This window comes from Hippocampus guttulatus, chromosome 15, assembly GCF_054856545.1.
Source record: "Hippocampus guttulatus isolate MCC_2025c chromosome 15, RoL_Hgut_1.0, whole genome shotgun sequence".
Taxonomy (NCBI): Eukaryota; Metazoa; Chordata; class Actinopteri; order Syngnathiformes; family Syngnathidae; genus Hippocampus; species Hippocampus guttulatus.
The window spans coordinates 10575348-10601032 of NC_141275.1; the positions used below are offsets into that span (position 1 = coordinate 10575348).

At 44.6% G+C, this 25685-nt stretch overlaps 2 protein-coding genes across 4 annotated transcripts; one reads left to right on the forward strand and one right to left on the reverse strand.

The window, feature by feature from the left end:
• Positions 1 to 22553, forward strand: septin8a (septin 8a). Of its 3 annotated transcripts, none has more exons than XM_086130495.1 (10): positions 1 to 168; positions 5212 to 5326; positions 5962 to 6157; positions 7725 to 7911; positions 10788 to 10949; positions 11806 to 11902; positions 15252 to 15420; positions 15507 to 15639; positions 15802 to 15971; positions 20872 to 22553. In XM_086130495.1, exons 1-10 carry the CDS (start codon positions 139 to 141, stop codon positions 21038 to 21040), a joined length of 1428 nt encoding a protein of 475 aa, XP_085986621.1. In that variant the 5' UTR covers positions 1 to 138; the 3' UTR covers positions 21041 to 22553. The 3 variants fall into 3 exon arrangements, with proteins under 3 accessions (XP_085986621.1, XP_085986622.1, XP_085986623.1); XM_086130496.1 differs by having other exon boundaries at positions 20875 to 22553; XM_086130497.1 differs by lacking the exon at positions 20872 to 22553 and adding an exon at positions 16905 to 17580.
• Positions 21370 to 24490, reverse strand: ccni2 (cyclin I family, member 2). The gene is made up of 5 exons (XM_086130498.1): positions 24164 to 24490; positions 22994 to 23150; positions 22759 to 22893; positions 22597 to 22671; positions 21370 to 22502 (listed from the first exon to the last, which is right to left on the reverse strand). Exons 2-5 carry the CDS (start codon positions 23105 to 23107, stop codon positions 22212 to 22214), a joined length of 615 nt encoding a protein of 204 aa, XP_085986624.1. The 5' UTR covers positions 23108 to 23150; positions 24164 to 24490; the 3' UTR covers positions 21370 to 22211.
• Between the last annotated feature and the right edge of the window lie 1195 nt (positions 24491 to 25685).

Genomic DNA, 25685 nt, shown 5'->3' on the forward strand with positions numbered 1-25685 from the left:
GCCTCTCCTTTTTTCTCTTCGTCTCGTATGTCAGCAGCAGGCGAGCATTAGCGAGAGACGAGGGCAGCTCCTCTTTCGCCCCCCACTTCTCATTCGGTCCTACTCAGCTGCACGCCCAAGCACCGCACATTCCGCACGATGGCTGCAACGGACGTGGACGTGTTTTCGGTGAGTGAACCTTGCGTCCCAGGGTGGCGTCTTCCCCTATGACGCTCCCTAAAAAAAACGGTCGCGATAGTGATTTACGGAGAGTGTTAACGGGTGTGCGGCTAAGCCTCTCCCCCGCCTTAGGAGCCACCAATGTGGGGCTGTCTGTGGGGGCTCAACCCACCAGACGATGAAAGTGCTCTGTGGAAGCAGGTTTATCCAAACAAACGACGCCTCTTTAAAGTTATTTTTCCGTGAAGATTTGCCTGCAAGCGATCTATACTTGCATCCTATGTGCGTTATTGGCGTGGGTGTTTTTTTTTTAACATTGACTGCATTGGAGTCCATGACGAATGTGAGCTAGCTCGCAGGTATCTGTTCCAATTTTGCCCGCTGCTGTAGTGCATCATGAAGATCCTCCGCATGCCAATTTCTTGACTAATACCTGCCAACATGCATTTAATCTTTCGCTATGAATTATTTGTGTGTGTGTGTGGGGGGGGGGGGGGGGGGACATGTGTACAGTATTTGTGCATGTCTCAGATTGCCATAAAAGACAGGAATGTATCTGAAATATTTACTAATATATTCACATAATTGGTGTCAATAAATCAAAGCACAATTTTTGCTGTGCATGACAAATTCATGGAATTCATCACACTTATAGCGCTCTGTTCATGGCTTCTTAATATACAGTATAATACTTGAGTACAGTTACCACTTAAAATATACTGAACATTCCCAAGTATCACCATAATAACTTTATGTCACATTGTATTAGTGTTTCTCATGACATTAACGATTGTACTGTGGTAATATTTCCACCTTGCACGCTGCGACATTTTTGGAACTGTGCACCGTTTTTTTCATAATTTTTATAACTTGTTGTTATTCATTTTTATCGTTAATATAATTTATAATATTAACATTATTAATGGCTATTTTTCTTTGAAAAACCAAATCTTAATTCACATCACATTGTGACTTTTTGAATTGTGTACAATTGTAACTCTCTTCTCCTAAAATAACAACTTTGATCTCCAACATTTTCTTTTTTGATAACATCGCATCTTTGCGCTTGTCATTTGGAACAATTTGTATCATTTCAATGTGTCCTGAATATGCCTTGTTATTTGTGGGCCTCTTGACAGTTTTAATGCATGCTTATGAAGTGGACAGTGAGAGAGACTGAGTTTTAAGGATAAAGGGATTAAGAGGAAGCTCTGGGCTACTCCTTGTTTGTGCAAAAAATAGAAACAAAAAGAAAGGAATAGGATCAGAATCCGTGTGTGCTGCTGAGCTTCTGTTCTAGAACATAGTACTGCTTACTGAGATTTTGGAATATAAAATTGGGGCATTGATTGGGGCGGGGGGGGGGGGGGGTGAGAATGCAGAGCAGCAGGGCAGCAGTAGCGGCTACACAGCTGGGGCCCAACTGGCTTCCTGTCTCTTTTTGGGAACTAAGTGAGACCATATTGAACATACCGACACCGTTGGTGTAAAGGCCACTCGGCCATTGATATGGCCGTGTCATCGGCACGCGTCGCAGAGCTTCTGCATCACTTTGTAGGCCATGCGAAACGATCGATGCAGCCAATAACCCCGCAACTGTTGTTTTCTCTCATTGATTCGGGTCGAACGGGGGCCAATGCATAACAGCACCCTACTCGTTGAGCACCCTCCAGTGATGTTTGAACACACAAAGCATGTCAGGTTTGCAGAATAATTAGCATCAAATTAAGCAGTACTTGATGCAGTTGTTGAGCCCCAACAAGAAGTGAAATATGAGATCCAAATTACAGCACTTTTCCCATGTTTGACTTGTTATTTGCTCAAAGGAGGGTCTTGAACCCCACCGCACTCTCTGGTCCCCAAGCATGCTGTGCCGCTGTTACATAAGGAAAAGCCCTTCAACATGGTCACCATGTAGGGCGCTTACTGACCCTGAAGACCATTGTCTCTTTCCCCGCTAGGCCTGGCATGCAATCTGGAATTATCATCATGCACAACTCAAGGCAAGAGACAGCGGAGTCATGCCATGCCACAATATGCTTTGCAACTACGGACTGCAAACCAACTTGTTTTTACACAAAGACGACTTCTCAGACGCATTTCAAGGACTTAATTATTGAACACGTTCGGGTCAGACGATGTGCGCCGCATGCAGGATTTCGTATGCCATCGGTGATGTATTGCGGTGCTTATTGAGCGAACATGCCACAGGCGCCCCGAGGCGGGCTTGTCAGAGTCAATGTTGTGCATGAAGCATGAGATCAGCGCCGCCGCCGCTATGCGAATGAGTCAATGCCTATGTATGGACGAGGTCAAAGGCTCCCAAAACTTGAGAAGTAGACCTCAAGATAATGTTGTCCAGCAAATTTGGATTGAGGGTCTAAGTTATTATGATAAATAAGTTACGCAGTGCAACTACCAAGGCGTCACGTGAGCCCTTCCAATCAAACGAGCATCTGGTTTGACGGACCAAAGACTTCAGATAACGACAATGACAATTGCTTTTCAAAACAACGGGCCGTGAGAAGTTATGTCATTGAAAATTCAGGGGGGGTGGGGGGTTGGTGACCTTTGGAAGTTCCAATATGTGGTTGCGCAAATTTTTGGTGAAAGAAAAAAAAAAAAGTACATTTGACTTTCGAGGCTGCACTGTGGGACAAAGCGCAGGTTGAAGACCACCTGTAATGGTGGATTCCTTCACTAGTCACTGGCGCAGCTCATTCAAATATTTGATCTGGCGCGTGGATATGATTTAATTTCTGTTCATCACTAAGGACAAGTGGAAGGCTGCATTGCACTTGCATATTTTCACTTTCAATCTTTTCCACATGCTGTTTTGGCTTCTGAACTGTGCAATCTCGTCTTCCCCAGCCAATCAATCCTATCCCATAAGCGTCAGTAAGTCAGTGGAAAACCACATTGTCGTGCATCCAGCCAGGCGTCATTTTCTGCTTCGTTGACTGTTCTATAGATTCACACTATTATTATTATTGTATTTTTTTTATACTTTAAATGCATTCTTTAGGTGAGCAGGGAGTGATTCATTGCTCATGATTTGTGTTTTTATCCGTTTCAGTTCCGCGATAGTGTCTGCTAAGTCTCACCAAGATAAACATGTCTGGTTAAACAATCCCCCTCACTCATTTATTTTGTCTTTCCTGTGGGCCGCAGATGAGCGAGGGGGGCGGGGCGAGGGCAACGCGTGAGAATTGCGGAACAGGAAGGGAGGACTCTTGAGTCTTTGAACAGAGATGAATATTTTTGTGTCATCCCTCATACTCTACCCACTGTAAGAACGCCCGAAGTGCCCGCTCTTAGCGCTTAACATTCGCCATTCTCATCTGAAGACGTGCATGCGCTTTGATCATCGAGGTTATCGGTTGCCGTCCTCCCCTCACACGTATGAATTATGTCCGAAGGGTCTCCAGAAGCCCTCCCTGATCCGACATCTGTTCTCGACACTTCATGCTGCTCCTGTTGCGGTCCAGTTGGGCCTCATTTTCCACCTTGCTAAGCAGCCACATCAGCCCGCTCTGGAATAAGCCTTGGAAAATAATTACTAGTTATGTAATAGATGTAAAGAGGCATTTGTTGAACATCTGAACAGATTTTTTTAAAATTGTTAGAGACCCCACACAAAGAATATGTTTTAAATCAAGTTCTTAACAGTTTGAGCTCCTGTCCTCCGGTAGGGCACTCCACAACACGGATGTTGGGTTGGCTCGTTTGGTATTGTCATCTGCACAGTGAAAGCTTCTTCCTGATTTTCAACCATGGCAGAATGTATGTATCTGAAGGGAAGAATCCCCAGCAACCCTCAGTTCATGCAACGTTCCCTGGCAAGTTAAAGCAAATCACCCAGGCAACATTAGAACTTGCTAAATGTGTGTGTGTGATGCGTGGGGGGCTGGGGGGTGGTGAGATGGAGCTTATATGGCCACCCATGGTAATACCTCTTAGTTCTTCCTTCTGCTTCTGCTTTTTTTTCCACGTTTGGTCATCATCAAGCGTTTATTCAAGCCCGAATGCTGTCTGGATATTAGTCATGCCACTTACACTCTTTTACCTTTGGTTTAATGCCTGAAATAATTATTTTAGCTACCACGAACATAGGCAGTTTATTATCTTTACAAAGTGTCTGATCAAAGCGAACAAAAGCTCTGGAGTGGTTTTTTTGGCAAATGGCAGATTTTGGATTGAGTGCTTGTCGAAATGAATGGTACCAATAAAATAGGACAAATAGAACCCCAGCTAATGGGATGTGGTTGTGCTTGGACAGAAAGTGACACCGCAGAGAAATGGATTTTGTCTGTAAGGGGCAAGGCCAAAAGCAATACCTGTCTTTCAGTATTGCATGAAATCTGATATCCTCTCCATATCATCTTTTATTCTGCCCCCCCCCGCCCCTTCACACCCACTTGTAGACAACCACTGGTGATAGAGGCTATCACCATCATTGTCTTGTAGTTTAGGCACTAATTCGCCGGAAGCCACCTACGGCCCCTCCCTGCAGCCATTTCCTGTTGTCCTAAGCCACACATTGCCCCCGGGCACTGTTGTTTCCTCAGCGATGGATGACCTTTGACTGTTCATTCCAGTCCATGCTTCCTCTCATAAACCTCTCGTCTGTTGCGCTTCCTAACCTATGGCCATGTACCGAAGTCCACGACTCGGCGTTCCAGGTTTCTGATTTAATATGAGGCGCCGTCATGCATGCGAAGGTTGCCAATGCGGTCACGTCTAGCCGAGCTCTGCTCTCAGGCTGCTGCCGTTGGCTGTGACATCAGTGTTCAAGAATGCGGCCGTTTTGGTGGCCCTGGCTGGATGAGCAGCGCTTAGCCTGTAGCCTCTTTCATCTCAAGGTTCTTATCTGCTGCTCTGACACGATTTTTTGTGCTCACTTATTGGCTGTCTCTATGATGATGTTGATGTGTTTAGTCTCATGCATACATCAAAGTCCGCGATGGTACATATGAGCTGTATCCAAGTTTCTTTACAAATATCTTTTCTTCCCTCATGTTTTATGTTCTCCTTTTTATGTGTGTGCCGCAGAATGAAGAGAAACGCAGCCTCAATCTGGGCGGCCATGTTGGATTCGACAGCCTCCCCGACCAACTGGTCAGCAAATCGGTCACGCAGGGTTTTTGCTTTAACATCCTCTGTGTAGGTAAGGAAATAAAGTTGTACCCTGGTTATCGCGTTGAATTCATGATGCAACCAAGCTTGCAAATGAATTTATTTGTCTATCAAATCCATTTTCCCCCATTAAAATGAATTGAAATGCCACTAATGCATTCCAGCCTCCCCCCATTTTCCGTACATGTGAAGAGGACCTTGAAAAAAGAATCGCAATTTTGATGGGGGGCAGGGGGGAGATTACAATTACATTTTTCAAACGCATTCAGCCCGAGTTGAGTACCAAAAAATTTCAAAAACCCTGAGATGAATCTGGCAATCTTTTCTAGCATTTCCAGTCCAGTATTTTAGAAACATAGTTCCTGTTGTTTGACTATGTATGGTCATCTGCTTTTGTTTCACAATACCATTCGGTGACTGCCCTGACTCTCAGCGTTCCCACAATATGCTGCATGGTCAAATTTCTTTGGTCAGTTACAACATCAACAGTGCGTTAGCCGTTGAATATTTCGCACGACACTAAAGACCAAGTCGGAGTCGTCTTTGTGAAACTAAAAGCTGCGTTTCAAACCAGACGTATTGATCCACTGCGGGCTATTGAACGCCCCACGCACTCCGTGTTGCCCTGTATGCATGCTGTATTACATGACTTCCGACCGTCCCCAGGGGAGACGGGCATCGGCAAGTCGACGCTAATGAACACGCTCTTCAACACCATGTTTGAGAATGAGGAGGCCAGCCACTACCAGAACGGTGTCTACCTGCGCCCGCGGACGTATGACCTGCAGGAGAGCAACGTCCACCTCAAACTCACCATTGTGGACACCGTCGGCTTCGGCGACCAGATCAACAAAGACGACAGGTGAGGATGAAGGAACAATGAGAAACATTTAAATATAAGGTTTTTTTTTCTCAAGGCATTAAATGTTACCTTTTAAGATTAAATGAACCTCATCTATTAGTGCTTCAAACAACAAAGCGAATGGAGGAAAGATGGCATGGCACGACTGTCTGTTTTATGTGTTGTGTTGTATTATTTTGTCATTTTATGTTAAGTGTTCTTTTGATGGCGGCGCGGGCACCCGCAGCGGCTCCTCTTGTTGTCTATTGTCTGTTTAACTCATTCAGTACCAGCCAATTCTAGACCAAGTCTGAAAAGACATTTAAAAACGTCTTTGGGAGTGAATGAGTTAAGAGGGAGAAAATTTAATCTGTGTTGTATGTTACAGCACATTTGACAATAAAGTTGTACTTGATACTTGAAATTTGGAACGCTCTAAAAGCGGTCCCATTTGGAGTTGAACCAAACAACTTATTCGTTCTTCAAAAGAATTTAAGTATTTTAAAACATTATTCTGCCATTCTACCTTCAGTAAACTTGGAATAGTAAAGACAAATCCGGCAGCATATTCGGATAGAAAAATGATCGCCATCGTCATATTTGAATTCTTTCAGCAACTATTTTTCTTGAGTGGTTGCCACGATAACTTCGTGTTGTTCCGCGTCCAGATGAAAAAAAGCAGACATCAAATCAGTGCACGCTCCCGCACATTTTCTTTCCCCATCGGGACTGAAAATAATACAAAGTTAGCGGCGGGGGAGGAAGTCTTTACATTTCGTCGAGGGACCGAGCCCTCTGCTCAAGAGTTGGATCGCAACCAGCAAGCGGCATTCTCACGCCCTTTGAGAGCAGCCACCTCTGTAGGCCACGTTCAAGTGGCCCACCGAAGGCCAGACCCTGCAGCGCGCGGCAAAAGCGCGTTCAAAGGTCAGCGCCGGCACATTCCACAAAAGAAGATTGAAGATGCGTGTGAAGGGATATCTGTGAAGATGGCGTTTGGAGATAATGGAGTCATATATGGTATTTGCCAGGAAAAACAAAATGTTTCAAGTTCAAACTGTCCCCCATCATATTTTAACATGGAAATAGGAATTTTTGTGGTCGTGTGCCTCAAAGGTGTGTCGTTAAAAAACTTCCACCTTGCCTGACATTTTTCTCCACACCACTGTCCTTCTGTGAAAAAAAAACCCCACACAAGCCAAAGAAAAAGTAAAAGTAGCGCCCACCCTGTATCTTGTGATAAGACACATTTCTACTGCAAATGTTGATCAAATTCCAACTTGTGCGACGTCAAGCCGTTCCGTTGTCTTGAGGCAGATTTGTGGTTCGTCTCTTGTGACTTCATGAGATCGAGTAAACGCACCTAATTATACAGACTGCGCTCACTGGTGTGGCTGTTAAGTCCCCCTCTGGCCCTGCGAGCGAAAGCTCAGAGGGGGGTAAAATAACACAACACAAGTCTCATCCAACGCTCAGCTGTGCAGCCTCAAGCTGAAATCTTGGCAAAGAACTGCACATCGAAGCGGGCACGTGCGTCTGCTCGAACCGAAAGACATGAAAGCTTTTTGTGTGTGTCCTTCCGGCACAGTTACAAGCCCATCGTGGACTACATCGACACTCAGTTTGAAAACTACCTGCAGGAAGAGCTGAAGATTAAGCGCTCGCTGTTCAACTACCACGACACCAGGATCCACATCTGCCTCTACTTCATCGCCCCGACGGGACACTCGCTTAAGTCCCTGGACCTGGTGACGATGAAGAAACTAGACAGCAAGGTAACCTCGCGAAACCAGTCTTAGTCACTGTCGGGCCATTGTTAGCAAGTCACAGAATCATTGTAGCAAAATCCCGATGCCCTTTCACTCAGAGCGGTGTGCATTTCATCCCCTTGAGCTCCCTGCCAGGGTTTTGTTTTCGTCCTCGCAGTTTTAAAGGAATACAAGTCAAACTTGCAGGCTTCCGCCTCCTTTATGGAGGATGTGGGGGGGGGGGGGGGTTGCACATTGGAGCCAGCCCGCCAATTCTGAAAAGGAATAAAAGCTCAGAGGAAGTTAAATAAAACTGCCCCAAAGACATTTGTTCAATTGCTGCATCATATTATGTCGGGAATTTAGTACGGAGGCGACCTATTGGTGTCCTTCTCGAAGCCAACATGTTACTTTTATTACAATGATGAATATAAATCCATCTGTCTCTTGACCACCACAGCCGCAGAGAATGCAGCATGGAAAAATGCAAGGGGGGGGGGGGACCCTCCTGCATAACTCAAGGAGCGTTTTCATGTATTTCCACACACCCGAAAGTTCACTGCTAGAAACTGATATCCGGCGCAGAATGGTTACTTAAGCGCGCACATCTATAATCTAACGTTGATTTACGCATTGTAAAGTGGTAGATTTATCCCCTTTGTGTCTGGAGATGCGGCGCTAATAAATTCAGAAGAAAGCAGATGGTCAGCTTGTGACCAAAACCTGCTGGCGTACTTCGGCTAGCAACGCATGGCTGCACTCCCCCCCCCCCCCCCCCCCCCCCCCCCTGCCAAATGTCTTCTGCTGCTATTTAAAACAATGACTCGATCCCGCAGCCAAATTTTGCTTCGAAAGGACTTTTCATGCGTCCTTTTGTGAGCGAGGCAAAAAAAAAAATAATAATAAAAATGCTCAGGCATTTCTTTCGTTCAGTTTAGCGTGTCATAAATGTCGCCGATCTTTGCACTGCCTGGAAATGACGAACCGCGAGTATGTATTTTTATCTGTTGATGTTGCTTAACGTCCCACGACGGATGTCGTGTTTTCCTTGAGTCAACATTCTAGTGAAGAGGGAATTAACAGTGCCTCTTTCGGTACCACAGAGAACCCCCCCCCCCCCCCCCCCCGACCTCAGCATCTCCGTTTGACTATTCTCCCCACAATGCGAAAGAAAAATATTGTTTTGTTTCATGTGAATGCGAGTGGGTGTTGAGTGATCTCGGCGGGGGGGGGGGGGGGGGGGGCTGTGATACTTCTACATGCCTGGCGTTTTCTCCCAAAATAAAGGACCCATTCGTCACAGTGTTTACGATAAGCATATGTTGACCTATGATTCAAAAGAAACATTTTCCGATGGCCCTCCCATCAGCACGGGTCATTGTAAGCCGTCGTCGCCGTGACCGATCCAACATTACCGTCACGGTGGAGGTTCTGTAGAACGCAAGGTTAAACAAAATTCATCCTGGAATGCTGGTCGTCTTTTGATTGTTTTTTTTTTTTCCTCCTCATTAGCGGAGTATAAAAATTGCACCTCCCTCGCACGCACGCACACACATGCACACTCTTCCCTTGCATCCTGAGCCGAGTGTGCTGCTTAGAGGCAGGAACACAGATAATCTTTTTTTCTTTCACAATGAGCCTATTTTTGTTCTTAAATGACAGAGGGAGTCTTTTCTAGGGAACTGTCTCAGCACCCAGATTCATTCCTCCACTAACCTTTAAAACACCCCCCATGGCTTCAGTTTGGTTGTGCTTTAGGATGAAATGACAGCCGGTTTCGTGTTTTTGGTCGACCCAAATATGCCCGTTTATTTTGGGTGACCCCAGAAGTCTTCAGTGTGCGGCTGCCTCCTCGGAATCCAGAATCTCTGTTTACACCCATGCCTTTTATATGAAACCCAGCGTGGGATGGCGCTCCCCGCCTCTGTCACGCCCCTCAAATTGATGTTGAAGTTTTTATGTAATGCGACCCAACAAAGAACGGCAGGGAAATCTTTGCCTCCGTTCAACGCAAGCTATAATACCAAATATCTGACTCCGTTTTTCCACTTGATTGCTATTTGTAGAATTATTCGAACGAATGATGACTGCACACGCTCCCTGGTATTCAACATTTCTTCTAAATGGTCATTGAGGCCCAAATGATCATCCACTTGATGAAATCAACACCGCACGTCACATATAAATGGTGATCAAAGCAAATAATATGCGGCTGTAATTGCCTTTGACGGCATCCGATACTGTCATGGCCCGACACACACTGCCACTCTCTGATACCACTTTTGGAACTTCGGGAAATGTGCGGTAAAAGTGACACGGTGGAAAAAGCGAGCTACAACCCCTGAACAAAAAAAAAATATATATATATACATAAACACACACACACACACACACACACATTTTTTTTCCAAACTGTCAATGTATTGCAATAAATTAAGTTTATTCAGGGTTTAAGCACGATGCCCTGCTCCAAATGAATGATCTGGGGAATATTGCAGCGCTTGTAATGTGACTCCCGAGAAGCATTGATGTGCGGCTTGGTGGGAATCTTTGGTGTCCTCCCAGTGGGGAGATTTGAGGAGCTTGTGATGTACATTGGAGATGAAGCGCAGTTTGTTTTTACAGTCGGGGTTTGTTTTCATGCGTGTGGTGATGTCTGAGCTTGTTGATTGCGCTTCGCTGCACGTTTGTTTGTGGCCCTGTGAATAGGGCAAGCACATTTATCTTCTTTGTAATTCACTTTAAATAATTTGCCTTTGCACTGAGGGTCGATTCGTGCAAACATCTTGTCAGACACGATCATCATCAGACGTGAGAATGCACGTCAGACTTTTTCTCATTTCTGTGCCGCAGTGCCGCCACACTTCTAATCGTCCCCCCCCCCCCCCACCCCCCACCCCCAGGTCAGCATCATTCCCATCATTGCCAAAGCTGATACGATCTCCAAGAGCGAACTCCACAAATTCAAAATCAAGATTATGAGCGAGCTGGTGAGCAACGGCGTCCAGATATATCAATTCCCAACAGACGACGAAGCCGTCAGCGAGATCAACTCCTCCATGAACGTAAGTGGTTGGAAACACTCCAGCATATTCCCACCTTGTCATTTAGCAGTGAAAATCTTTTTTTAATTTTTTTATTTTTATTTTTTTACCCGCCTTTTAAAATCTTGACGTTTTAGTGTAAAAACATTTTTGGGGGAAAGATTCCCTCTTGGATAAAGCAGTGAAAATCCTTTTTTCTTTTTTTTTTTTTTACCCGCCTTTTAAAATCTTGACGTTTTAGTGTAAAAACATTTTTGGGGGAAAAATTCCCTCTTGGATAAAGCGGTGAAAATCTTTTTTTCTTTTTTTTTTATACCCGCCTTTTAAAATCTTGACGTTTTAGTGTAAAAACATTTTGGGGGGGAAAAAGATTCCCTCTTGGATAAATAAAGCTGCGTTTGGTTTGACATCTGGCTCATCCTCGCCTACTTTCCCCATCTATTCGCAGCCAGTGACATCACTGCCATCTTATTCCGCTAAACCAAAAACCAGGCAGCCAGCGGGCGTCAACTCGCCACCTAATTTTTGGGGTTGCGTGTTGGGCACGACTACCCCTGACGAAGCGTAGCTTTGAGAAAGTATGTGTTGAATCAGAACACCAAAATAGGGCCCCCGGGCCCCCACTGAGCCGCATGTTAAATGAACAACAGAAGTGCGGTGCGGCACACATAACCACATGCTCGTGCGTCTTTCTCATGTGGGCTGAATGAGAGATGCCTGCTGTAGTTCAACAGCCTCTATATTGTCCACCCCCCCCCCCCCCCCCGCCCCCCCAAACACTGCGTTGCTGCACAAGACACTGAAGTAGCTAACATGTGAGAGAAGGCTTCATTCGGCATGACGTCAAGTGACGCTGCAACCGGTGTTGTGTCTGCAGGCTCATCTGCCCTTTGCCGTGGTGGGAAGCGTGGAAGAAGTTAAAGTTGGGAACAAGACGGTGAGGGCCAGACAGTACCCCTGGGGTGTCGTGCAAGGTGAGTGCACGCAACGGCTGGGTCGTCGTCGCGTGTTTGTTTGTGGGCGCGAAGAGGTCGTGTTTCTCGGCGAAACACGACATTGGAGGCCCCTTTTATACCGCCTGTATTCCAGCTCCGATACCGAAGCTTTAAGGTTTCAAGTTTACAGCCTGAATCAAGAAAACTTGAAAGCCCACGACTGTAGTTTATAGCACTAAAACCAATAAAGTCAGCATTTTCCTTTTGGTCTGCCCTCCCTGAGACGTGCACTTAGTATCAGTCCCGACTACTCCCTGCTGCTGTCAATTTTGGTTTTCCCGGTCGTCATGACTACCCTGGCAATTAAATGAAAAATGTGATAATTATGGAAGTACGCCGCGCAAATGATTTCTCCCCGTCAAGAGATGGTCGTGTCATTCCAAACCACGGCACACTCCAACCACAATACACATGGTACATTTATAGTTCCCCGTCAGCGTCAGTCAAACCGCGACTTTATCTCTGTCAAGGAGGATTTTGTGTTCAAACAGCGCTTGTATCGAATCCCCTTGGATGGTGCTGACCCCATGAAGTCAGTGTTAGATGTCTCGAAAATATAGCACGACACGGATGTTCAAACTTCGAACTGTACAAGTCCAATTGCATGAGAAGGGCACCTGCAGTGGAAACTAGAGCGCTTCTGGTGTGAAAGTGATATTATTAGCAGAGGACATTATCATCTGAAGGATATTTTTGCGCCACGCCTACAGCTGTGACTTTGACTTGATGCCGAGTGACGGGCTCAACACTAATCAGCGGATGAGCAGCTTGGATACTTTGTGCAGATGCCATGATTCTTTTGCCCTCGTCCCTTGCACAGCAGTTAAGTGGGAGTAAGGAGTCGAATCTAAAATCAAATGTGAAAACGGATTTGGTCAACTTTAAAAATGATATCCCCCTCTCTCCTTCAATTTTATTGATTTTATATCTCGGCAGTTTCTACATTGAGCAGCAAAAAACACGACGTGTAAAAGCGCTTCACAGTTAAATTTCCAAAATGCGCATGCCTTTTTTTCTCTTGAAAAATATTACGATTTTACAAGCTTGCCACTGTAAATGAAAACTAGTCTGCAAAAAAAATTTTTTTTTTTTCTTTTAATGTCACGAGCAAACGGGTCACTCAGCCATCATAAAACATGTTTCATACACAGCATGTTCATGTGAAAAGGAGGCTCTGTGTGAGCGGAAACAATGTGTGCAAGGCAAATGTCATGTCGATGCGTTATGCTAAGCTCTGCAAGAAGCCATGAGAAATTTTCCCAGAGGGAAGGAAGGACAGGAGGAGGACTGTCGACTGGAGAACAGGCTTTGGGTTTCTGTCAGCGTCTATGTGTGTGCTTTCCTTGAAGAATGTTATCTCTGAGGTCCAGATGTTTTCTCAGCTATTTGTCCAGCCGGACATTTGTGTGTTGTATGCAAACGTGGAAACTATTAAGCACTTAGCTGCCATTTGGTTCCTTGGCCGACAACCGTTTTTTTTTTTTTGGTCATCTGTGAAACTGAACTACATGAGCAGTCTGTTGCACGCTTCTATTTGCAGTTTGTGTGCGCGTGCAAGCCTGTGGTCAGCACAAATAGAATGATATAAATGAAGAGCGCTCGGTCGCCCAAGTGAATCCGCCGCACAGCCCATCCTGTCTGGTTTTTGAACTTGTTTGCTGCATGAACACATTGTTTGCGAGGACAAAGTCACCCTTTCACCATCCTGCCAATTAAACTTAATCCGGTTGTGCTTAAAATAAGACGGAAAACAATTGGTTCATTATGGTTCATTACATTTTCCTCCAGCCAGAAAGGAACAGTCTAAGCCTTTGTAAGGCACACCGTTTTAAAATTTGAAAACATTTGAACCACTATGAAAATATTTTTGTTTAAAACCTCTTCAAATTATGTGGCATTTGTTTTACGTTGAAGTTGAATAAATAGTAGGCATGGCTGGGTATGTTTTTTTTTTTGTTTGTTTGTTTTTTATAATTGAGTGGATTGGGGCGGGGGATTTCAACTACGGGCTCTCTCAAGATTTCATTCTCACAAACCTGAGCTTCCGTCACAAAATTGACAGCCGTTTTCATTTCCCCCTTAAATGTAAAAAAAAAAATTACGAACTGCAGTTTCCTCAGCGGTGTGTAATGGCTTTTTTTTTTTTTTTTCCCGAGGATGTTCCCTCCGCATTCCTTTCGGGGATGTTTTTATGGCGATGTTTTTTTTGTTTTTTTGTTTTGAGACTGAGATAGAGAGGAAGGGGAGGGCCACAGTGTGACAGATGGGCGAATGGAATGCGATGGAAAATGCTTGGCGGGAGCAAAGGCCCAGCAATAAAACCACGGTGTTATTTCACATTTGTTGCGCCGTGGTGCTGATTCGCAGACACGGGGACGGTATTTACTAAAATATTAGCCTGGGCTATTAATTTGCTTATGAAGAGGCAGGCCTTTATTACTATCAACACATTTTTGGAAGGATATGAAACACTGTTATTCATACATTTAGAAAATTGTGTTTTAAACGAGGGGCGGCCTGGTAGTCGAGTGGTTAGCACGTCGACTTCACAGTGTAGAGGTACCGGGTTCAATTCCAGCTCCGGCCTCCCTGTGTGGAGTTTGCATGTTCTCCCCGTGCTTGCGTGGGTTTTCTCCGGGTACTCCGGTTTCCTCCCACATTCCAAAACCATGCATGGCAGGCTGATTGAACACTCCAAATTGTCCCTAGGTGTGGGTGTGAGCGCGAATGGTTGTTCGTTTGTGTGTGCCCTGCAATTGGCTGGCAACTGGTTTAGGGTGTCCACCGCCTACTGCCCAAAGTCGGCTGGGATAGGCTCCAGCACCCCCGCGACCCTAGTGAGGATAAAAGTGGTTCGGAAAATGAATGAATGAATGTTTTAAACGAGATATAAAAAGCTGTTGTGGAGAATTGGGGTGAAGCGGGCAAAACTGTGAGCCCCGTAAATGCGGACCCACACAATGTTGTGGAGTGAGCGAGTGCTGTTATTGCTTTGGAATAAAGTTGAAACGGGTTCTTTGTCATTTGAGAAAAATAGTGTCTGTGAACTGAGAGAATTTAAGGGGGGGTTTTTTTTCCTGAGGGATGAAAATGTCATTTTGTGTTTGAGGGAGGGGTTTTGATTTAACTCCTTCACTCCCAAAGATGTTTTTAAACGTCTTTTCAGACTCGGTCTCGAAGTGGCTGGTACTGAATGAGTTAAGTGGATGAGGCATGCGGCAACTAATTGGTGAACATCTACCAAAGGGACAGCCACCATTTGAAGAAGCGTGGTCCAGTAATAAAAGGCCCGTGATAAACTGTCGTTTCTCATGTCTTTTTCTTCAAGTGGAGAACGAGAGCCACTGCGACTTCGTCAAGCTGCGGGAGATGCTCATTCGAGTCAACATGGAGGATTTGAGGGAGCAGACGCACGCCCGCCACTACGAGCTCTACCGACGCTGCAAGCTGGAAGAGATGGGCTTTAAAGACACCGATCCTGACAGCCAGCCCTTCAGGTACTCGGAGAAGGAAGAGGGCATCACACCGACCACCAAATCCCGTCAGGCCGTCTCGAATTAATTCCGCCGCGTCCTCTTTGCAGTCTTCAGGAGACTTACGAAGCCAAGAGGAAAGAGTTCTTGGGAGACCTGCAGCGTAAAGAGGAAGAAATGCGACAAATGTTTGTCAACAAAGTCAAGGAGACGGAAGCAGAGCTAAAAGAGAAAGAGAGAGAGGTCGGTGTCTTGCAGAACAACATCGAACGCGGATTGCGAGCCAACAGTGACCTCAAAAATGTTTTTAAGCGATGAAGGGAAATGCTTTTCTTCCTGTCGGTGAAATGACAAGTGCCAATCATTATGTCCGCACCGTGTCATTCTACTAATTGTCTCCCGCAGCTTCACGACAAGTTTGAGCAGCTGAAGCGCATGCACCAGGAGGAGAAGAGGAAAGTGGAGGAGAAGCGGCGGGACCTGGAGGAGGAGATGAACGCCTTCAACAGGAAGAAGGTGGCCGCCGAGACACTCTCCCTATCCCAGCCTCTCAAGAAAGACAAGGATAAGAAAAAGTAAGCATGCGCTCCTCCCTCTCGTCGGAACACTCGTGCTTTTCTTCCTTTCCTTTCTTATCCGTCATCATCTCATCGTACGGTAGAAGGACATCATTGACATTTGGGCTCACCGTGTTAGCCTTCAGTTTGAATGCCCTGTATGAGTTGACCAGACATTAGAATTTCCGTAGAAAGCCTCCGGGCATATGCGAAGGGAAGCTATCGCCGCTGTGACCTCAGCTGGACACTTCCTGTCCTCTCCCTTTTTTTCCTTCCTCACACTTTATAATTCGGAGACACGCCCGCTCCGCTCAAACAATCTTTGCGCACGGTGTGAAAGTGCCTTTGACGATGCGTGATGCGCCGCTTATCATGTGTCCACATACACACCAGACAGGATTTTCTTGTTAGTCGTAGTCATAGTCGTGTTTCCACTGAGGCCCTCGTCGTCGGTTTGCGACCTTGCTGCGAGTCATAACTGTTCATCGCAGTCCGACAGTCATCTTAATGGGACAGACGGCACATCCGTCATCCAGACGTCAAAAACAAAAGCACACATCATGATGACTTGCAATCTATGGAAAGGCTGTTCAATCGAGTTTTCCTGTTAGCTCGTGATGTTTTGGCCACATTACAGAATAGACAATGCATCGCCTTTGCTGACAAACGTGTAGACTTCACAATGACTGTAATTTAAAGGGAGGGTGAGCTTTACATAAAGACTCGCGCTCATCTGGCTTTAGATCAGCGTCTAATCTCGAGCAGTCCTCAGCTGACGCCTCACCCGTGAATGTGGTAGCATGTGGCGCCCTCTAGTGAGCTTGAATGATTTCATCATTGATTTTTTTTTTCCCTTCTCACTAACACACACATCACCATTTTGTTCCCCCCATCCCCCCATGATGTTTGTTTTTATTTAATCACATTTATGTTTTGTTTTGTTTTTTCCAGTTAATTTATGGCCGCCGTTTTCCCCTCCCCCACACATGACCACGGATTTGTCCTCCATCACAACAGCAACGACGACGCCAATACCATGTTTATTTGTGTTCTGACATTCCATCTTGACATTGTGCACATGGACCAATGATGATGATGAAGCCGTGATGACGCATGGTGAGAGTGTTCACTCTGACAACTATGGCCATCATTTATTCAGGATTTCCCCCTCTTTATTATTATTATTATTATTATTATTTTTGGACACTTTATATGAATATTTTGTGAGTCCTTTCTTTTTTTTTTTTTTTTTAATCAACACACCAGAGATTCAAATCAACTCATGAACAGCTTGATGCTGTTTGGTACTGCAGTGTCTTTAACAATGTAGAGAGGTGTGCTTATTCAAATAATTATTATCGTTATTTTCATGTTAGTTCAGTGTATGTGAATATTGTAAAAGCTTACTCAACCTACTATGCAAAAAGGTCTTGGGAGTATTATATTGTAACAAGTCCATGAGCGATATAACAGAAACATTATTGTAAACAGTAGAGGAAGGCAGTAGAGAGACACACACACACATTCAGGAAAACCTCAAAGCCTCAGCTTGCCGAAGAACGAGAGCAGCTGTGTTTACTGTTGTTGGAAATAAATGCAAACATTAAACTTCCCCGCCTTTCCTGCACATGCTGTCCCACAATGTTGCCTGTCTTCGTTAGCACAGTATTCTTCAACCCCTCCCCCGCCACCCCAACCGTGCTGACTTGAGCTCTGTGTGTGTTTGCCAGAGGTGGGGGCGCGGGGGCGGGGCAGGGTGGGTGGAGTCCTACCCACTGTCTGCAGAGGAAGTGTCTGACAGGAGATGATTATGGTTCGTTGACAGTGTGTTCCGTTGTGTACACTGTATGTGCGAACGGCACCTGCAGCTGGCTGTAAACAACCCCGCCACCCCCACCGCCCTGACTCCTAAACTTCCTCATTTGAAGAAATAACTTTCATGTACATTCACTTGACAGCGACAGCACAAGGTGACCCCATTAAGAAACTGAGATACCGTAATTTGAAATATGTAGAAAATGCATTAAATAGGGATTTGTGTTGAAAGGCAAAAGATTTACCGAACTTCCAACATTTTACTTGGTCCTCCTAGTACAGTATTTTGACAACAGCATTTCCTCAAAATTGAAGACACTTGGTAGAAAACGGTGTGTCTCCTTTAGACTTGATTTTAAAACATCTCTTTAAAAATGGAGATCATTTGAGTCAGAAGTGGCTTTTACACTGATTGATGTGAATTTTGGAGACACCCGTCAATTATGTTGTTGTTACGTTGCTTAAGCAAAAAATTAAACATCAGGTTCTAACAATAAATGCAGCTCAAATTAAACTGTTAATTGTAATCCACATCAGATGAATCAAGAAAATAGGGCCTGAAGTACATTTACCAAAATATTAAAAAACAGTTCTTAGTCACAATAAGCCCGTTTGTTCAATTAAAGTTTCAAAAACTGAACATTAACAATAGTAAGAATAAGAAAACCTTTATTTGTCTCACAATGGAGGAATCCCCAATTTACAGCAGCAAAGTGATGAAAGGAAGAAAGTAGAAGAACAAAAAGAATAGGAGCTGCTGTCAAGGCAGCCACTCGCGCGGCACCATCTTGAAGTCATAATAACAAAATAATTAGAACATATTTTAAAAAATCGTGTTCTATGCTTAAAAGAAATGGCTTTTCCAGTCAGTCCTCCCCCACAAAATCTTCTGCAGTTCATATAACTTAGCATTTTTAATAATCAGTGTTTGCACATAGCTAATGAATTAATACACCCGTTTATTTTACAGTATACCTTTGTTGGCTGTTAGATCTGTTGACTGAAAACTAAATTCTCTCATTTTGTGCCTCAGGGGTGTTAATATACTCAATCCTAGAGAGTGCCAAATATTTTATGAAGAGAAAGGTGTCTATTTTTTTTTCTTAGGGAATACAGTTGGTAGCTCGGAGAGGACAACACAAATAGTGAGCAGCAACCTTTGTGGAGGCCCTCGCTGCCAACACTGCCATTATTATTCTGTGTGCGCAGCGCCAACCGCGGCTCACTGGACCTCATCCAGCAGTACAATCTGCTCCCTCCACATCACCGAGCGGTGCTCACAGTGTATTTTGGACCGACCGCGTGATTTTTGAGAACTGAAAACACGTTTGACTTTTGAGGTTGAAACTTTATTGTGTGGTACAGACAAAACAAAGATAACAGAGTATAGCTGCCTGGGGAGGTGAGGAAGAACATTGGTCACTAGTTTGGCTCCACTCTGAGGACAGTAACCACTTCATATTCACAAAGGACCAGATCAGTAAATTGTGAGACTTACGGACAACACATTCTTTTTGTGTGGAAGTAACATGATGACAGAGCTTAAGAGCGTGAGCAAAATCAAATGGGACACTTCATCCCAAAATAGAAGCATTTAACGACGGCTTGATTAGTGTAGCGGTTGATGAAACACATGATTTTGTTGTGGTGCTTAATAAGAAAATCAACACTAGTGGAATAATTAATAAAAATCAATCGTATCGTTAAGTCTTAAAAGTAAAGCTTTTTTTTTCTTATTTTCAAGAAATAGTTGATATTGGTCAAATAAATGTGATTACCGGTAAATAAAAACGTTAATTTAATTTAAAAGTCTTGAAAAGTGCGACTGTGACTCTGGCCGTGGTTAATACAGAGCGCCTCATGAACAAGCAAACTGCCAAAAGCATTAAAAAAAAAAACATTCCTGAACTCAAACACATGACCACCTCGGGTTTATCCTTCACACAAAGCAAAATCCTTTCGGGGCAAACATCATCTCGGGTGGAAAAAAAATAAAAATAGTAAATGAGAACTGAAATGGACCGCTCTTCAGTCAACCAGCTGCTTATTGCATCACATATAATTTCACAAGGACTTAAAAACAGTAACCCAATGCAATGTGGAGTCAACATTTAAAACTCGATTTCAAACGTAGAAGGTTATTGCACCGACATCTGCAACTTGTACAAAATGCGGCGAACCTTAAAAAACGAAATGACTTTACAGTATGCTTGGCCCAAATGTGCTATGACTTAATTGCGGGGGGCGCAGCGGTGGGCAGGGCGAGGCGCTCTCCTGTGGAGAATTGAACGGCGACGCCCCTCCGCTGCCCCCCTCCGCTTTCAAGCTCATTTCTTCATCGTACAAACGCCTTAAACCGTCGTAGTACTCATCCGAGTCCCGGAGCTGGTCCGCGGATCGTACCTTCCTGATCCTACGTCGGAGGTGGCGCGAGGGGGGGCGGACTTTGTCCACCTCCCCCTCGTAGGCGTTGGTGCTGTCAAAAATGTAGACTGCGTTGGCGGGCAGGGAGAACTCGAGGCTGCGGAGATGCTCGTCCACCGTTTCCTTGCAGTGGATGAACTCGACGCTGTCCACCTTGATGGGAAGTCACCAGAATTCAAAATGAATGTCTTGAGCAAACTAATTGACTTCACGAGTGCCGGCTTGGTGTCATGTTTGGCGACTGGCATCACAAAGCACTTTTTTGTTCTTGAGTGCCTCATTTCACCCAGCATGTGCCATCTCCGTTGGAAGTAGCTTCAGTTTTAGACTCTCGTAAGCAGAAAGATAAATATCAAGGGATGGAAATCACCATTGCAGGTAAACCATTGTCACTTCATTCATAAGTTAATTGAAGTCATTCTGGGTAAATGTTTCCACCAAGCAGCGCACTTCAGTTTGGTTTGCCAATGTTCACACTGGTCTGGTTTGTATTTTCGCTGTGCACGCGTGAAAGTTGCTACAGCTAGCATGATGTCAGATTTGCACCACAATGTATAAGGTGGATCCCACTTTGAGGACTGGGTGTCAAACTGAACAGAAGTGTCTTCTTGCTTGGCGAAAACAGTTCAGATGAACTCGCAGGCAGTTTTTTTTTTCTCCTTACTTGCGCTTTCTTCAGCAGGTCCGTAAAGACGGAGAACCAGTCGGGCGTGAGTGCCTCCAGCTCCAAGGTGATGATGGCCAAGGCCAACGTGGAGCCCTTGAACTGCCAAAGCTGGTGGCAGGCCATACAGTGCTGCACCTGCCTGGTCCACAGCGCCACCTGGAAGCCCGGAGGCCTCTTCTGACGCCCCATGGACGGAATGAGGTGCGGGTGGCCGTAGACCAGCAGGGCGTGGAACTGCGACGGGAGATGAGACCAACACGAAAGCGCATGATGTCATATTGTTGTCCTCGTAATCATCCCGGACCTCTCCCGAAACATCGGCGGCGTTCCATCAGGTTGGATGACCAATCACCCACCACCACCTCATCACACCTTCACTCATTGATGCGCTCGTTTGTATTGTATCGTATTGTATGTGCAGTGCTTTTCTGTGCTCTGGCCGTAGGCGCCACACCCAGTCTGAGTCGGGCCGAAAAGGTATGAAAATACATTCACCGAAGCGGACATTCATACATTCTGGACATTTATTGGGTCCAACGATGGATAAGGTACAAGGCGTTCATCTCTCGAGGAGCTGCGTTGTTATAAGCCATGTTCACTTTGTGCTCTCAAGTGGGAATTTTAGTGGATGATTTAAAGGGAGTGAAACGCTTTATTTTTGTTTGAATTCTGCCTTCTCAAGATGGCCCAGAGGTAACAACAGCATCTCACTGTTGTCATAGTGAGCCGTCTGTGATGAATTATCCATCGATTCTATTGGCGCTGAAAGAAATTTCGGAAAATATATTGTTTGATCTGAGTCGAGAGTGTTTAAAAATATTTATTTGAACAGTATATATATATTTAAAAAAATAAATCTTTATTTTGTATTATTATTTTTTCAATTGTTATTATATTGCGTCTCTTTATATTGAAGTCTTTGTAATACTTAAAGCAAAGTGTTGGGAGAGGCCCTCAACAAAATAATGCCACTTTTCCAACTGTTTTGCTTTGCTTGTTTTTTCCAGTTCAACAACTCTGGATTAGATTTTCCATTGACTTTATAAAAAAAAAATAATAATAATTCAGAGTATAGTACAGCAACAACAGGGTAATCTAACGTTAGCTTGTGTATTTATTTTTGCCACGTCTAGCTGTACTATACTTGACCAGCAAGCAGTGGTAGTTCCTCTTTTGCTGTCGAGAAAAAAAAAAACATGAATAGAGCAGAGCAAAGGAGGCACCATACAGTGGGAAAAGGGCATTATTTTAATCCAAGATGGGAAAAGTGTCATTTTGTTCTGGCGAGATTGTGGCTTTAAGAACTTCCCATCTGCTGTTGATTCTTATGCACGAAATGTAGGTTGACGAGATTAACGGCTCTGGAGGAAGCACGGCGGGAGATTAGACAAATCACCGCCTGATGTTACAAGATGCGTGTGAGAAATCTTTGCCGGAAAGATAAATAGTCTCAACCAAAAAAAAAAAAAAAGCCCAAAAACTTTGGTTAACGACGATCTTACAATGTGAATGAAGTCGACGGGCGTGGAGGTGTACAAGTCCCAGTGCAGCTTGTCCAGAATGATGCGCTCCATCCGAACGATCTCCGCCGTGGAAAAGCTGCAGCCGCTCTGTGCAACCAAGTCGCTGACCGAACCTTTGACCTGTTTTCCAACGCGGGGCCAACAACAAATAAAAGTGTTGTTTGCAAGTAGCGCCAACGTGTGCGTGTGTCTTTCTTTTGAAGTGCCTCATTACCTCATCTTCCTCGTTGATTTTGGCAGCGAGGACCAGGGAGGTAAAAGCGATACATTTTAAGTATTTTGGCTGCGCCTAAAAGCAAAATGGACACAGGAATCCGTACCTTTAAACCGTGAGCCAGTATTTGATTTATTTTTTTTAATAATAGAATTCATGTACTTTGACGGTGGAGAGCATCCGATTGAGGACGCACACGCCCAATGCAAAGGTCTCTGGACAGAAGTGGAAGCGTCTGTTCATGCCCCCCAGCCACACGATCATGTCTTGATGTTGGGACGACGACATGTCAGCACCCTAAGGAGTCAAAAGGTTTGAAAGACTTTTTAACTTGTGTTTTACGTTGCGCGTTATACGCCGCCGTCTTCCCAAGCAGGTCCTTGAATGCCAAACGCACCTGGACGCATCCGCCCTTGAAGACGGGGGCCTTCCAGAGACGCGCCTCCCGTACCAGCGCCGCCTCCAGCAGGCCGAGCAGCCGGCGGTTCTCTGCGTCGCCCGGACCCTTCATGGCCAGCAGCGCCCGGGCCACGATGCAGGCAAGGCCCACGCACCTGGTGGGGAGAACAAAACAAAAAAAAAAAACACACACACTTGTTTCAGTGTGAATTCAGCAAAAGTCATTGTTTTTTACTTTTTATTTGGGTTTTTGGTGACACTCCCAAATTATGTAAAGCAAGCTGGTCCATTTAAAGCAGTGTTACTTCAGCATCAATAGAGCCTTCACTAGGAACCAAATTTAAGGCACATAGGGGTCCTTGGTTTACTTACCGGTACTCGGATTTGTTTTATGTCTATGGCCAAGAGTGTTTTGATACCAATATTTCCGGGAATTATTAATTTTCTAATGTGGAGGTTCTTCTATGATTCCAAAACTAGGATTTACACAATCAGGATTTTAAAAATGACAATCACCAGTCTGATGATGACCGAATCTATTTGAACAACTTGTTTGTTGACTGTACAGACAAACCAAGCTGTTCGCGGTGTATTGGGACTAGGCCGGCCCACCAAGAATCAAAACTGGCATATAATTAACACCCATTGAAATGCATTGGGGGATAATAACAATTCACCCCTATATTTTTTTTCTCCATAACAATTCTTTTCTCATAAACAATCAATACATGAAAAATAGCTAGTAAACTCCGAGGAATGCGACCCAATAACAACAGAAACTAGGGTATCTACTGTAAATACCAATATTCATGTGTCTTGTAATGATTTGTGGTTCCCCAAAACAAAAGCGGAACGCAAAAACCTCGTCGAATGTGTTAAGTGTTTACAAATATATAAGGAAGTCAAACGACGTGGTTGCTGCAGGAAATTCTGCGCAAAACATTTTGAGAGGTCGCCGGCAGACGGTGAACAAACAATGAATGCTGCCTAGACAGAAGCAAAGCTACGTGCAGCAGGAGTCGATTGTCGTATGCACGGTGTGAGATGGCAGTAGACGGGAAAGAATCCAGGCGGGACGACTAGCTGCAGCTGCTGTGCAGTTGCTGCAGGAAGGCACGGACATAACGCATTCATACCGCGACTTTTCTGCACGTTACAACATTCTTACCTCTCGTAGTTGAAACGCACGATAGCTCCTCGATGGCGGGTGCATTTATACGTCTTTGTAGAATTAGTCCATGGTCCAAAAAAAATTAATAAGCAAACCGAGGCGGGATGCTGCAAATAAAGGCGTTGCTCTGAAGTAGTAAATATCGTGCGTAATTCGCGGTGAGTAGCCACATTCTATGTTTGATAATCGGTTGGTTTAAGAAAGGAAAGAAGAACGCGTAAAGGAGCACGAATAAACGAGGCAGCTGCAAGAAAACAAGCGCAAAAACAAGACGGGAAGCATAAAAAAAAGCCCAGGGACTGAGAGCAGGCTGTGTTTTGAACACCGAGCTCCTCCCCTTCGATTGACGTCACGAATACAGAGAATTATGTTAGTGGGTCAAACATCCGGGGCTCCTGAGCACAAAATGGTCAAAAACACTGAAAAATGACGTCGTTTTTTGTTGTTGTTGTTGTTGTTGCTCGTAATAGGTTTTAGTCAATGAATACAAAAAAGTTTAATATCAATATCCTATCTTGATGTACCTCGTTTAAGGCGCAAACCTGACGACGCACGATTTCCCCCCCCCTCTGTAAATCTACAAAACAATAACAATCACGAACATAACCTGAGATATTTCTAGGCTCGTCTTACAATATGGCGTGCTCTCTGGCTTTGTTAGCGAAACGATTTTGTTCAAAGTATAAAGCCAATTGGCAACACAAAATATTAACCAAGTGCGCAGAGCCTTTAGAATAGCATTGCTGGACAATTGACAAACTATTTTAGCCAAGGGACTGCTTAATCAATCAGTTTTCAAATTTGCTCCAGAAGGCCAGTTTAGTAGCCCAGAATAATGTCACCATTGCCCATCCTCTGATTGATTGGTCAGAGCAATTGTAACAGGCCCCGGTTTGACAGGCCTGGAAATTTGATTCCCTCTAATCAAATTAAATATGTCGAATGAACTAAAATGTGAGCACAAATTTGTGTGGGTCACACAATCCAATCGTTCCACAATTTCCCCGTGCCTACTGTGGGGATCTGTCAATGTGTGAAGGATACCATGACGACAAGGGGTTGCACTACTTGTAGGGCCCAGAGTAACAAAAACCTATCGCAAAAGCTGGAAAGTGCACATGAGCTCGAATAACAAGCATAAATCATATTTTCACTCGGGGAGTTAGCACTTCATCACTAAGATGTCAAATTACATTTGTCGATTCGTGTCGGCGAGTGCGTGATTTGGAGCGTATGGCGGGCACATCGCCAAACGCCTCCCCCGCCCTCCACTTCCATCACCCCGTGTGTTGACAACTTCACTGATTAATGAAGTATTAATGAGGCAACACACGCTGTGCAAACCATTCACACATCAAATATTTTTACTGGCAATGAGGACATTCGGGATCTTAACTTGCCACATTAGTATTTTTTGAAATAGTCCTGATTTATCCATCATAAATAGATGACCCCAGTTAAAATGAATGGCATCACTACTGCTACTACTACAATCTGCTCTAGCCTAATATGTGGACAA